The 13,134-nt window shown below is 39.5% G+C and overlaps 1 protein-coding gene across 4 annotated transcripts in view; it reads left to right on the top strand.

Moving 5' to 3' along the window:
• The window catches only part of CD109 (CD109 molecule), a 71,869-nt gene that overhangs the window by 23,639 nt on the left and 35,096 nt on the right, over positions 1 to 13,134 (top strand). For all 4 annotated transcript variants that reach the window (XM_082218237.1, XM_082218236.1, XM_082218235.1 and 1 more), the window contains exons 8-19: positions 416 to 506; positions 1,525 to 1,654; positions 1,967 to 2,076; positions 2,380 to 2,607; positions 4,499 to 4,600; positions 4,707 to 4,769; positions 5,840 to 6,016; positions 7,003 to 7,155; positions 8,377 to 8,451; positions 8,795 to 8,855; positions 9,085 to 9,214; positions 9,963 to 10,077. In XM_082218237.1, coding sequence (XP_082074363.1) covers positions 416 to 506; positions 1,525 to 1,654; positions 1,967 to 2,076; positions 2,380 to 2,607; positions 4,499 to 4,600; positions 4,707 to 4,769; positions 5,840 to 6,016; positions 7,003 to 7,155; positions 8,377 to 8,451; positions 8,795 to 8,855; positions 9,085 to 9,214; positions 9,963 to 10,077 — 1,435 coding nt within the window. The remainder of the gene's footprint in view (positions 1 to 415; positions 507 to 1,524; positions 1,655 to 1,966; positions 2,077 to 2,379; positions 2,608 to 4,498; positions 4,601 to 4,706; positions 4,770 to 5,839; positions 6,017 to 7,002; positions 7,156 to 8,376; positions 8,452 to 8,794; positions 8,856 to 9,084; positions 9,215 to 9,962; positions 10,078 to 13,134) is intronic.

Genomic DNA, 13,134 nt, shown 5'->3' with positions numbered 1-13,134 from the left:
TTGAAGAAAGTTATTAGGGCAGACGCTTCAAGAAAGAAGGTGTTAACTGCAGGAACACTTGTGTGGCACTGTTATGGCTGGTGAATTTCATACGAGTTAAAATTCCAATAAATTTCCAGATAACCTGAGGTGTTGCTTATGTCCACTCTGTCTCTGTATGTATAGTAGGGATACTTGTACTTACTGTCGTTAATAAAGTAAAAGATGCATTTTATTAGTGATGGGCAATAATTTCACTGATTCGGTGTGATTTGCAGTATGCCTAGATCCAAAAAGGGTATGATCCCCAGATTTAAAATTACATGCATGGTATGTATGATCAGATTCAAGTGGATACTTGTAGGCTTATGAGATTGATTCAACCTGTCTTCAGAAACTTGTTTTGAAATGATGGGTTTTTTGTTGACTGTTTCAGGTACACATATGGAAAGCCTGTGCAGGGAAAAGTAACTGTTGATTGTTCCCAGTTCTATGGAAGGAAGAAAAATATCACTAAGACATTTGAGGTGAGCTGCAGTTAGCACCTGACATGTGTTTATGTTGGGCGGGCGGATAACACTTCTTCAGCCACCTCAATGATTTCTTTGTGGAAATACAGTGGTGCCTCGGAAGACGAAAATAATCCGTTCCGCGAGTCTCTTCATCTAGCAGTTTTTTCGTCTTGTGAAGCAACCCTATTAGCGGATTAGCGCTATTAGCGGTTTAGCGGCTTAGAAAAAGGGGGGGAGCGAAAAAAAGCGCAAGACTTGCAAGACGTTTTTGTCTTGCGAAGCAAGCCCATAGGGAAATTCGTCTTGCGAAGCGCATCGAAAAATGGAAAACCCTTTCGTCTAGCGGGTTTTTCGTCTTGCGAGGCATTCGTCTTGCGGGGCACCACTGTAATAAAGCTTTAAAATTGCAATCCAGTGCCTTAGCTTTTTTTTACCCAGCTGCCTACCTATGCTACCCTGTGGCTTATGCTTATCACTCTGTCATCGAAATGATTAAGCAATTCTCTAATGATCTGTGCAGTGGGCATTACATAGTAGTCCCCCACTGAAGAAAGCAGTGTGTCATGTAGAGATGTCCCGGTTCCAGCTCCCCTAGAGTTGTCAGCTAAAGACAAAGTTAGAGTAATGTGCAGGTAATCTGTAAGCAGTAATAGCAGATCTCCTGAGCCAGAAACATTCATGGGGTCAGGACATGTCACATGGCCTACTCTTGCTTGTTGGAGTAAGAAGGCAGTAGTGACTGGTATGGTTGATCTGCCTGCAGTTCCCTCCTTTCGCAGGTGGTTCGTGCTGCTTAGGCTCACTATCAGCCCAACTTCTGATGTTTCCAAGATCCACCGCAGGTTCATGTTTTGACAATATTTTGTTTTACTTATCATTTCCATTTCCAAATTGTGCTCTGCTAATGCTACCTTAACCCTTAAGGGAAATGCAGTGATACAAATATGGTCTGGTTCTCTCTCCCCCATGCCTGCTTATTCCTTTCAGAAGATAAAACAAATTGATTAGTTTTTCTTCTTCTTGTTGTTTTCAGATTAATGGATCTGTGAACTTTACGTTCGACATTCTAGAGGTGGAAAATATAACTTACAACAATTGGGGTTATTCTGCGCATCACCAGATGCCGGTGGAAATTACAGCTGTGGTTACAGAAGCACTTACAGGTATGCAGTTTTATATGGGGTTTTCTTTAAGGCAGGTATGGGGTACCTTTGGCCTTTGAGGCTCATAATCAAGTCCTCGTCACTCCCTAGGGCATGCCCCCTTCCCCTTTTTTGCCTTGTAGGAGGAGACTTTCCCCTGCATATCCAGCTCCCTGCAAATCCTTGCTACATGCTGAGAAAGGAGCTGCCTTTCACAGCAGTATAAACTGTTAGTAGTTGGAATCACGAGAAATACGGACTCTGCAAGTGTTATTAGGAAGGAATGATTATGCATGTGACTTTTTTTTTTAAACCCTCCAAATATTCTAACAGGAATCTCCCAAAATGCAAGTGCTACTGTATTTCCAAAGCATCATGACTACATATTAGAATTTTCTGAGTATCCAGCAGTTCTCAAGCCTAATCTGAACTTCATAGCTACGGTGAGTTATTCTACTACTCTTTATATTATCAGTATCATTCTAGAAAAAAGGCAAAAGCAGTATTACGGAGACAAGAGTTGGGTTTTTAAAAATACTGTATATATTGATACAGTCTTTTAAAGAAATTAAATACAATTTATTTTGAGTCTCTTGGTCTATTAGTTATTGGTGGTTGCAAGCTGTCAGCACTAAATGCACTGTTGGCATTCCATATTTAGGATTTGAGTATAAATCTTAGTTGTTGTAAATCATGATTTTGAAAGTTTGGGTTTGATTTATGGACATGCCTTTTACTATTTTCAGCTGAAAGTAACAAAAATTGACAACAGTCTGCTGTCGTCTGATGAGCGAAGGAATGACATTGTGATCACTGCCACATCCATAGGGAATCCTGCTTACTACCCATATGGTGATGGGGGTGAATCACAGGCAAATGAGGCATCTCAGAACCTAATCTACCACGTGCCAGAAAATGGGATTATTGAGATTGAGTTTCCAGTTCAAGTTAATACAACAACACTGCATGTTAAGGTATGCTTTTTCTGTGTTTCCCCCGTCAAAATATGTAAATACTTAATCAGAAGATGAAAAGAATCTTAGTATGGAAACTTGTTCTTATGCCTACCTGAGTATTCAAAGTGCTTCAGATGCATCTCAATATCCCATACAACAGCCCTGCCTAGTAGGCCTATGTTATTATTTTCCTATTAAAGGTGGCGAATCTGACAGATAGATGTGATATCAGTACTATGAAACTCCATGCCAGGGGAGTTCTTCCAGGCTTACCCTCTTGAAATTTTTAGGGAGTCAGTTAAAACATACCTATTCTGCTAGGCTTTTTGTGAAAACTGAGCATATTTATTATTATTCTCTATTTTAGCTACTGTATTTTTTGCTCTATAAGATGCACCAGACCACAAGACACACCTAGTTTTTGGAGGAGGAAAACAAGAAAAAAATATTCTGAATCTCAGAAGCCAGGACAGCAAGAGGGATTGCTGCGCAGTGAAAGCAGCAATCCCTCTTGCTGTTCTGGCTTCTGGGATAGCTGTGCAGCCTGCATTCGCTCCATAAGACGCACACACATTTCCCCTTACTTTTTAGGAGGGAAAAAGTGAGTCTTCTAGAGCAAAAAATACAGTATTTATTTTGATATGCCAGGACCTATCCCTGATGCATCTCTTACCCTGCCTTTATCATCTGTTGGGATGAGCAGTGCTGCATCCTCAGTGTGCTCTCCCCACATTGTCACTTCTGGTCCAAAGGGTTCACCTTTTGGTTGCACTGCCAACACCTCAGTTCACTGGAGAGGTTGCCTCATTGACCTCTACTCACAAAGGCCAAACCCTGCAGGATGCAGGAGGACATTCATTTCAAGTGTATTAATTTATCCTTTTAGACTTCATAGTAGGTGTGCCCACCAGTGGTTCAGGCAACTATTATGAACTATAGTTAAGCTTCTTCTCCACTCATATGTGAATAAGAGGAAGAGAGTGAAATTTTTCGCTTTCAGTTTTTGCTAAACTATTATTTCTCATCACAAAATTCTGGGAATTATTCTACCTCTAGTTAGTTAAAGCAAACCAGGATGAAACCTTGGCTTGATATCCTGGGTTGTTAACTACCTAGAGTTAAGATAAACAACAGTTCCTCAAATTCATATGGGATGAGAAACTGTGGTTTAGTGAAAAATTAAAGCAGAAGCTTCACCACAACTTGTTAGAAATCATCTAACCTAGGGAGGGGCCTAATTTGGCCTGTCAGGCCTCTGAATTCTCTCCTAGTACTTTTCCTAGCTGCGTCCCTTCATCTTTTTGTTCCTCCTCAAATAGCCTGACCCATTTTGCAAAACATTGAGCTGACAAAGTAGATGCTCTGTTCTTCTTTGCCAGCCTGATTGGCTTCCTTACTGGATATAGATAGAAGATTCTTCCTCTGACAGTATGGAGCCACTCTTCAGTCTATCCATGGCTAGGACAGTAGAGTAGACTGACTAAGCAGATGCAGGATGTTCTACTGCATCAGTCCAATTTAGCTGGCAATGGAGAAAGAGAGCGTTTGTCTGTTTCATCACGGGTGTTTGCTATGTTTCATCTCTGGGCACAGAAACGTCTTCTGAGTGGAAAAAGAAAATCAAAAGTTCTGTGATGCTATCTTGAGACTAATTTAAATGATAATTTAAGAAAATTGCTTCAGGAACTATTGGATTTTCCATCTCTACCTTCTTTTTGCATTCTGATGGAGTGCAGCTTTTTCTTTTTCTTTCATTCTAACCATTAAAGGCAGATTGATATCTTCATTTATTTATGTATGTTTCTTCAATTAGGAGAGGCACTAATTATACAATTTGTGAAACATTAATTGAACACATTTCCTCACAATGTGTTGAATGTCCCCCCACCCGTTCCTTTTTTTTTTACAGGCCAAATTTCTAGAGAGCGAAACTTCTATAATCATATATGGTACATTCTACTCTACCACCATGACTTTTCTCCAGATTAAAAAAGCAAGTCAGGACGTAAAGGTAACTTCTGCTTTTCAATAATCGATGAGTTTCAAAATTCACTAATAATACACTACATCATGATAGGGAATTAGCATGTTCATTCAAGTTGTATTTTTTCCCCTAGGTTGGAACTCCTTTTGAGCTGAATCTTCAAAGCAACAAGCCGATGAAAGAGATCAGTTATATGGTATTTTAAAAAATTATTTTATATTTATTGTGTTGAATTTTACCATAAACACGGGAAAGACAGCATAGGCAATAAGGAGGATTTTGCTACTCAAAAATTATAATTTCCAGATAGGACTATGAGCAAGTGTTTAAAAATGCCAATTGTACGTCCTTGTATCATTTGGGTATGCTAATCAGAGAGGTGAGACTGGTTGTAGCTTTCCCACTGAATGTAAATGTGCTGGTATACCTGTGTTTGCTGCAATGTGTGGCATACAAAAATGGATTTTTTTATTAGGCATTTATGCCTGTGGGGCCAGAACTATTCACGTGACACCTGTATAGTTGTTATTATACTGTTATGAGTTTGTGGGTGCTAGACCTCTATTATCCCCAGATCCAGTGGGTGTTAGAATTTAATTAAGGCTTGAAGGTGTTAAAACTGGGTGTCAGACCTGTGTGTTTTAGGTTGTATGCCAAACGCTTCTAATCCCCTTGAATCAACAAGTGTTGAAAGCGAGTTAAGCTAAGCTAAGCTAAGCTTCCTGCGTTAAGTTAATAGGATGGGTAATGGGCCATTAAGATAACAAAGCATCAGAGGAACTTGGTGTGAGACAGTAAGACAGTGGGTCCCCTTTCCCTCAACTGGTAATGCCAGATCTTAGAGGGGTTAGAGCTAGGAGTTATGTGACCTGGAAGTAAAGCAGGAAGCAGAGCAATGTTTTGAGAGCACCATGTTTTATGTCTGTCTGGATCCAAGACTGTGGCTATGGAAGAAGGCTCTTGGGGTGGCTATGCTGCAAACTCCTCTGTCATAGACTTAGGTTGTATATATGTGTAAATAAACTATATACCATAAAGAAACCACAGAAAGTCTCCACTGTGCCTCATTTCCAAAAGGAAACACAGACCTTGGATAAGCGCTCCTGGAACCCTTGGAATCTCGCACCGCATGGAGATTAGGCTGGCGTGCAACAATACTTTAGCTGCTTTTATAAATAACAGATGTTGAATTGTGAGATGTGTTACAATTTCAGCTGGAACTCAGCTGACAGGAAGATCAATTAACTTTCCCCCCTCCTCATATAGGTGGTATCTAAAGAACAAATTGTGGCTGCGGGTAAAGTAAACGTTGCAGAATTCTTTTTAACACCAGAGCATTCTTGGGCTCCTACAGCATGCATAATTGCCTACTATGTGAGTGATGATGGTGAAGTAATTAGTGATGATCTCTGCATTCCTGTTCAACTCGTCTTTAAAAATCAGGTAAGTTTGTGTGCATAGACTTCCTCTCACACAAATGGTGTTCTGTTTTGTTTTGAGACTATACACAAAAAGGGAAGCATAAATAAAGTCAAATAAACATAGTATATAACTGAAGCCCACGTACTGACAGGCATTAGCATAGAGTCATAGTTTACAAACTGTTTCACTAGTTGGTCGGCTTAATTGCTCATTAACATCTTTCAGATTTTAAACTAGGTTTCCTGTATTAGAACCCATTTATAGACCTTGCTGTACTTACCTGCAAAGGATGCTTAGGATTAAATGTATTGGCTGCTAGTGCAAACAGCTTCACAGTGCATGGCCTTATGTCCATGTTGTGCAAAAGAGTATGCATTCTACACACTGCATACATTTATTTACATATTTGCATTTAATTTAAAAGCCATCCTATAAGCATAGTCTCTGGGTGGCATATATGGTTAAACAGTAGCATTAAAAATCAGAGTTACATTAAAATAATTTAAATAAATAAAGATTATTTTTACTTTGCTACAGTTGTTTGATATAAAAATGGAAGATGTTTGGCCCAGTTTGCTTACCTGCCCCCCTCCTCAGCTTTCTATCTCCAGTCCCTTTTAGGTCATGTGCTGTTTATCTCTTCAATCCTGCGTTGTGTTTCCTCTATCTGCTACTTTGACTTATTTTTTCTTCTGGCCTTTCCCCACCTTTAACCTTGCTTCATTCTTCTTTCTCTGTCTTCTAAGGATTGCTCCTGCCTCTTTGGGCCAAAATAGATAGGTTATCAAGAGATCCATGACTGGAGATAACACCATGTTCTGTTTTTGTTTTTTAATGAGGGGATTCACACTCTCTCTCCAGCACTGTGGCTGTAACCCAAACTTCCCTCCCATGGGTACATTTCTTTAAAAATATATATTTAGGAGTCAGCACCTGAAGTAAAATAATTGTTCATTCTCCTTTATCTACTGCATAATGTAAACTAATATGCTTCCCCCCACCCCCAGATCAATATGTATTGGAATAAAAATAGAGCTGGGCCTTCTGAGGAAGTCACTCTCAAGATTAATGTGACGGAACCAAAAGCAACCATTGGTCTTCTGGTTGTTGACAAAAGCACAAAGCTCCTGGGGAAAAGAAGTGATATCACAGAGGATGCTGTAAGTTTCTGAAAGAAAAGAAATGTTTGAAGTGTATTTTAGAACTGTGTAGGAGCAGCTATTAGATTTGATTGTGAACTTTGTCATTATACTGTTAAAGTAAGCCTCCATGAAGTGGGCCTAAGAAGCAAAGAATGGGAAGAATCTGTTTTCACAGCTTGAGAGCATGAATTGGGGAGAATTATATAATCCTTTTGTGGGAAGTAGAATGAGAGACACACAACAATGCTGGTGCTTCCTTCTTCCTCCTGACCCCTATCTACAGTTCTTGCAAACTTGCCAACTTTATCCTTTAGTATGTAGGGGAGGTTTTCAGGGAAGCTGAGCATATAAGTAACATATTATTACAAGAGTGTTACCGTATTTTTTGCTCTATAAGACTCACTTTTTCCCTCCTAAAAAGTAAGGGGAAATGTGTGTGCGTCTTATGGAGTGAATGCAGGCTGTGCAGCTATCCTAGAAGCCAGAACAGCAAGAGGGATTGCTGCTTTCACTGCACAGCGATCCCTCTTGCTGTTCTGGCTTCTGAGATTCAGAATATTTTTTTCCTTGTTTACCTCCTCCAAAAACTAGGAACGTCTTGTGGTCTGGTGCGTCTTGTAGAGCAAAAAATACCGTGCTTCCCAACCTTCCTGAAGCTGTCGGAAGTTCCAGGAGTGGCCTTTTTATAGTATGGGATGGCAAAAAGCATTAGAGAATAAAAGTTTGTACCGTTCTGGTTCCTGCACCTCAAAAAGTGGGAAAGGTGCTGGAAAGGGCACCTGAAATGATCAAGGGTCTAGAGCAACTTCCCCATGAAGAAAGGTTGCAACATTTTAAGCTTTTTAGTTTGGAAATATAGTGAATAAAGTGGGATATGATAGAGATGTATAAAATTATGCATGGTGTAGAAAAAGTGAGAAACTATTGACAAACCTGTGGTAAGTGGTAGAGATACAGGGGAAGTGAGAAAACATTTTTATTGATTCCCATTGTATTTTTGCAAGGATTTTGTTAACAATTCTGTACATACTCAATTTTAAAGTATCATAACAGCTAAGTGGCAGATAACTGTTTTTGTTGACTTTTATTATTGTTGTGTCTTACAATTTTTGTTATTCTTACAGATAAGACTCTTGCTAAGAGAATATTCTTTGTTAAAACAAGATCTATGTGATCATGATTAATTGAATTTATTTTGGTTTCTCCTATGAAAACTAAGTACTATTACTATTATTTTAGATTCATCATGAGCTAAGTTTATATAATAGAGGACTTGATTATGGTGCAGCCAGAAGCTCATATGGTGTCTTTCAGGTACAGTTTTAAAATGCATATGTACTTTTCCATTGTTTTGATGTATTAAAGAAAATAAAAGTTTGGTAAGGGTTACTCAGTAGGCAATTCCATTCATTTGTATGCTTGTGTTTTCAGATGCAATTGAAGAGAAGAAAACTCAGTCCTCTGTAGATACTGACTTTCTTCCACACAAAGCTAGCTTTTATTTTCTAAACTAAAAATGCTGTTTATTTATGCATGCTTTAAAATATGTAAAGTAAAAATGTATGTTAGTAAAAAGAAATAAAATATAGGTTGATAAAAATGGTTCACATGTTGCATATTTTTTAAATTTAAAGTTATTTTTATATATTGTGTTTAGAATTGCAAACTCTGGGTATTGACTGACGCCAGCCTTCCAGAAGATGAAAACTATGAAGGCTGTAAGTAAAAGTAACATCAAGTATAATTCTTTGTTTTTGGCTCATGCAATGTATGTAGAACATAAAGCAAGTGTTCCTTTCTTTTGTTTATTTCAATTAAGCAAATAAACACGTGTGTGTGTGTGTGTGTTGAAAAAAAGTGACACAATTTAGGATGCAGTGTAGATTTTAAACAGTGAAATTATATGAAGAGAATGTTACAGTATTCTCTCTCCCCCCCCCCCCCCAGTTATGGATTATAGCTCAGCTTTAGACTTTCAGCATCATCTGGAGCCCCCAAGAGAGTCTGTTGGTTTTGAAAATCCCCATATAAGGACAAATTTTCCAGAGACATGGATTTGGCGTGAAATCACAACAAGGTAAACAGAAAGGGTTTTCTTTACATATCCATTCTTATTAGAGAACAATTAATGTAATGTATTACCAGCAGAAGGAACTTCTCTGTAGCTTTTAATACTTCTGTTGAAGAGTTTCCCATCAAATGGGCGTCTTTGCCGAGCACCAATATGCAGGACAGCCCATTCTTGAAGAATGTTATAAACAATGTTTTCTAGAGTTACAAATAAGGAAAAGGGCAAAATACTCTTAGAAGCTGGTTCATACTTGAGTGACAAACACCATAAAGTTGAACAGCAACAAGCATTTATTTATATGCCACCCATCTGACTGGGTTTCCCCAGCCACTTTGGGCAGCTTCCAACAAATTAAAACATCAAGCACAGTGTAAAGCAGAAGTGCATATTTGTAGCAAGTAGTGGGCATATGTCAGGGGTATGCTGCCAATCTTGGATCCTTTAGCACGTGTCCTTTCTGCTCCATGCTTATAAACATATATTTTTGCTTACCGCTTCAAAGTGTCTTCCACTCCAAAACACCAATATGTATGTGGCAAGCACCCTTATCTCATAAAATATGAATAGAACCATAGCCCTTATGTAGAAACTGAATGCATAGCCTTCATTTGTACCTTTGCAAATCTTTCCTCAAACCATTAACTTGATTTAGCAAATCATTCATTACTCCACCAGGAAAATCAGCCTAGATTTACTGACCATTGTTGATGTTTATCCTTCTGAAATTATATTTCTGTTTTCTTTTCATTTTTAGATCGACTGAAACAACACTGAATGTCACTGTTCCTGATACCATTAGTACCTGGGTAGCTAGCGCGTTTATAATATCTGAAAACCTTGGACTGGGTGTGATGAAAACGCCTATTGAGGTAACAGAAATTCAAGTGCAAATGCACCTCACCCCTCTGTAGAACCCTGAGCATAGAGGTGTGATTTCATCTGCCAACAATACTATGTCCATGTGGTGGTGAGAAGATGCAGCTCAGAAACTGAGGCCATTCCAAAGGCGAAGGGCATCTTTTTCAGATATTTGGTGCCTTAAACCTTAACATTGCCTCAGCTGCCATTTAAACCACAGGGATGAGGAAAGCTGTGGAGGAGAACAGAGCAAGAGAAGAGAATTAGCACCAGGAAAAGGGCTAGAAGAGCCTTAGTGTTCTAGAGAGAATAAGCCCAGTGGCAAGTTGGGTTTGTAGCCTATCCTTGTCTCCCAAGATAAGCTTTCTTAGGAAACAGGAAAGATCCGGTGAAGGAAAAGTCTGCAGGAAATAATTAGGCACTAGAGGGCACTCTAATCTAAGAAAAATAATAATAGGGGTAGGATGAGTTGAAAGCATCACTATAAAAACAGATTTCAAAATAAATACCACCTTTTGCTACTTTAGTGATGTGTCCTATTCCCTAAGTAATATGGGATATCTCAGAACCCTAACTCCGTAATAGTGACAGAAGACAGCTGTTGGCTTGTGCTCTCAGGGCAGCAGAAGCAGTGGATTGTCACTCAAACATTGGCATTTAGTTTGGCCCAAAAGCAGTTCTGCTTATTGTATTTACTAGATAAGGAGTTGGGAAGCATTATTAGGACTGTGCTCCTATATCTACTCTGAGAAAAAGTCCTGTTGAACTTGCTTTTGTGTAAGGCTTTGTAGGATTGCACCATAAAGATGAATGAACAGAAATGGCCAGTTTCTTCAACCTGGGTGTATTGATCTTCCTTAATCAGGCTACAGGCTGAACCTTTTGCAAACCCTCACATTACTACTGCCACCCCCTCTAAAAGAGCTGGTGAGGTTTCAGGTCCCTGGCAAAAGAATCCACCAGGCACACTAGTGCAAAATTAGGGGAAATCTAGGAAGCTTCAATGATAAGGGGTATGCCAGCCAACTTGGAGGGAAGTCAGAGACCAATGCTGCCATTTTGTCTTGCTAGTGTTGCTCTTGGCCTTCCTACCAGCTTGATGACACCCCCCCCCCAAAAAAAAATATAGACTCAGTGAGAAAGCATTGCAGAGGCATCCCAGGCCTACTGTTATCTTTTTGAGGATCTTCTCTGTGCAGAAGTGGTGATCATGCTTCTGACTTGGCAAGTGCTGGTTTGGGAGAGAGTCATTGGTGAGCCCACAAATGTATTGCATGCCCAGGTGCAGGGAGCCTGTGCCTGGCCAGGGCCCAGAGAATGATGACAAATAAAGAGACAGGACAAAGTATTGGGTTCAAACAGACCACAACTTCATTGATTACAGATGTATGTAGCCTTTGGTGTAATAAGTGGGTATGTGCCCTGAATCAGCCAGCCTGACTGCAGGTAGAATAATGGTTGGGTTGGCCCTGGGTTAAGGGTTGTCCTATGATATACATCAGTTGCAGGCAGTCATACCAGGACTGCCATCTCGGCATCTGGACAGAAGCAGCCCCTCTTGGATCCCTTTAACGGGGTACCCTATTTTTTTTATAGAAGGGGACTGACTCCCAAGCCCTGCCTCCCACCAAGACTAAGGATCCAACCCAATGCCATATCTGCCAACAAGTTCTGTCAATTTTCCAGCTGTTGTTGGACTCTAATCCCTCTCAGCCCCAGACAGCATGGCCAGTGGTCAGGAAGGATGGGAGGTGTAGTCTCATCGACATCTGGAGGACCAAAGGTTCCCTTGTCCTGTTTTAGGATAAGGTAGTACAGTGGCACCTCGGTTTTTGAATGTAATCCGTTCCGGAAGACCATTCGAGTTCCGAAACATTCGAAAACTGAAAACTCAAAACGGAAGCCTCAAAACAGAAATCTCAATATGGAAAACTCAATACGGAAGCCATGTTTCCGGTTCAATTTCAGAGGCACGTTCGAGCTTACAGTGTTCGAGTTCCAAAACGTTCATCAACAGAGACGTTTGAAAACCAAGGTACCACTGTATATAAGTTTATTTTTTCTTCTAAAATAAATTACATTAAAATATACTTATTAGCGAAGCTCTTGAATAATATTCAGTATCAAATCTGATACTATAATCAAATAAGAAGAGTGGTTGAGGTTTGGGGTCTAGGCTTTCCATCTGGCAGTTATATATGAAAACAAAACATTTGATTATGAGAATACCTCATTCATGGATTTGGATCTGGATATTAACTTTTATTTCAAGCTCACTTGAGATTAAGGTCAATATTCCTTTCCCCCCTGAATGTAGTTTGGCAGAGACTGATCAATCCTGGTGATTTCTGACTATGAAAGTGCACGCTTGGCTGAACGTGCCAACAGCTGAGTAGTCTTTAATGAAGCCATAGCCAAGATTCCACTTCACTTCTCACAATGACTTAATTTCCCTCCTGTACATTGTTGGATTGCTCGGTTTCTATTTAAAGTTCCATATGGTGAAAACATGTTATACATTGACACATGCAAATAATATTTTTACAAAAACATATAACTGAGCACAGGCTTTATAGATACAGTGTTAATAAGCTTACAGGGCTTAGGAATGAGCCTTATCTGGTAATAATTAAAAATCTATGATGGATATAAGTTCCTAGTGGGTGCTCCTTGCAAGCACAACATAATTCACAAGTGTGAATTGAGAACTTTGTGTACAGTGAATTTTTCTTCTTTTTCTGAGCATCAGTTTCACCCACCCTCTGCCTCACTCTGCTGACCATATCACAGTCTATTTTTTAATATATTGACTGGTGGGACTGCTGTCTGAAAATATGGGGGAAAGCCATTATTTATTCATGCTATCCCTTACACATGTGCAAAGAGCCCCAGTGGATTACAGGGTGGCCAACTTTTATTTTCAAAATATTAGTGATATGGGGGTAGAGATGGAGTGAAGTTGGGCAGAAACTAGTATATCAGCTTTGGAGCCTAGAATAATATGGATGGGGTGGACTTTGGCAGGATTTGGAGCTCATTGCCTTTTGGATACTAATACTTATTGCCTG

The sequence above is a fragment of the Podarcis vaucheri genome (genome assembly GCF_965113315.1).
Source record: "Podarcis vaucheri genome assembly, chromosome: 3".
In the NCBI taxonomy this organism is placed as follows: Eukaryota; Metazoa; Chordata; class Lepidosauria; order Squamata; family Lacertidae; genus Podarcis; species Podarcis vaucheri.
This window is presented reverse-complemented; position numbering and strand designations above follow the sequence as displayed.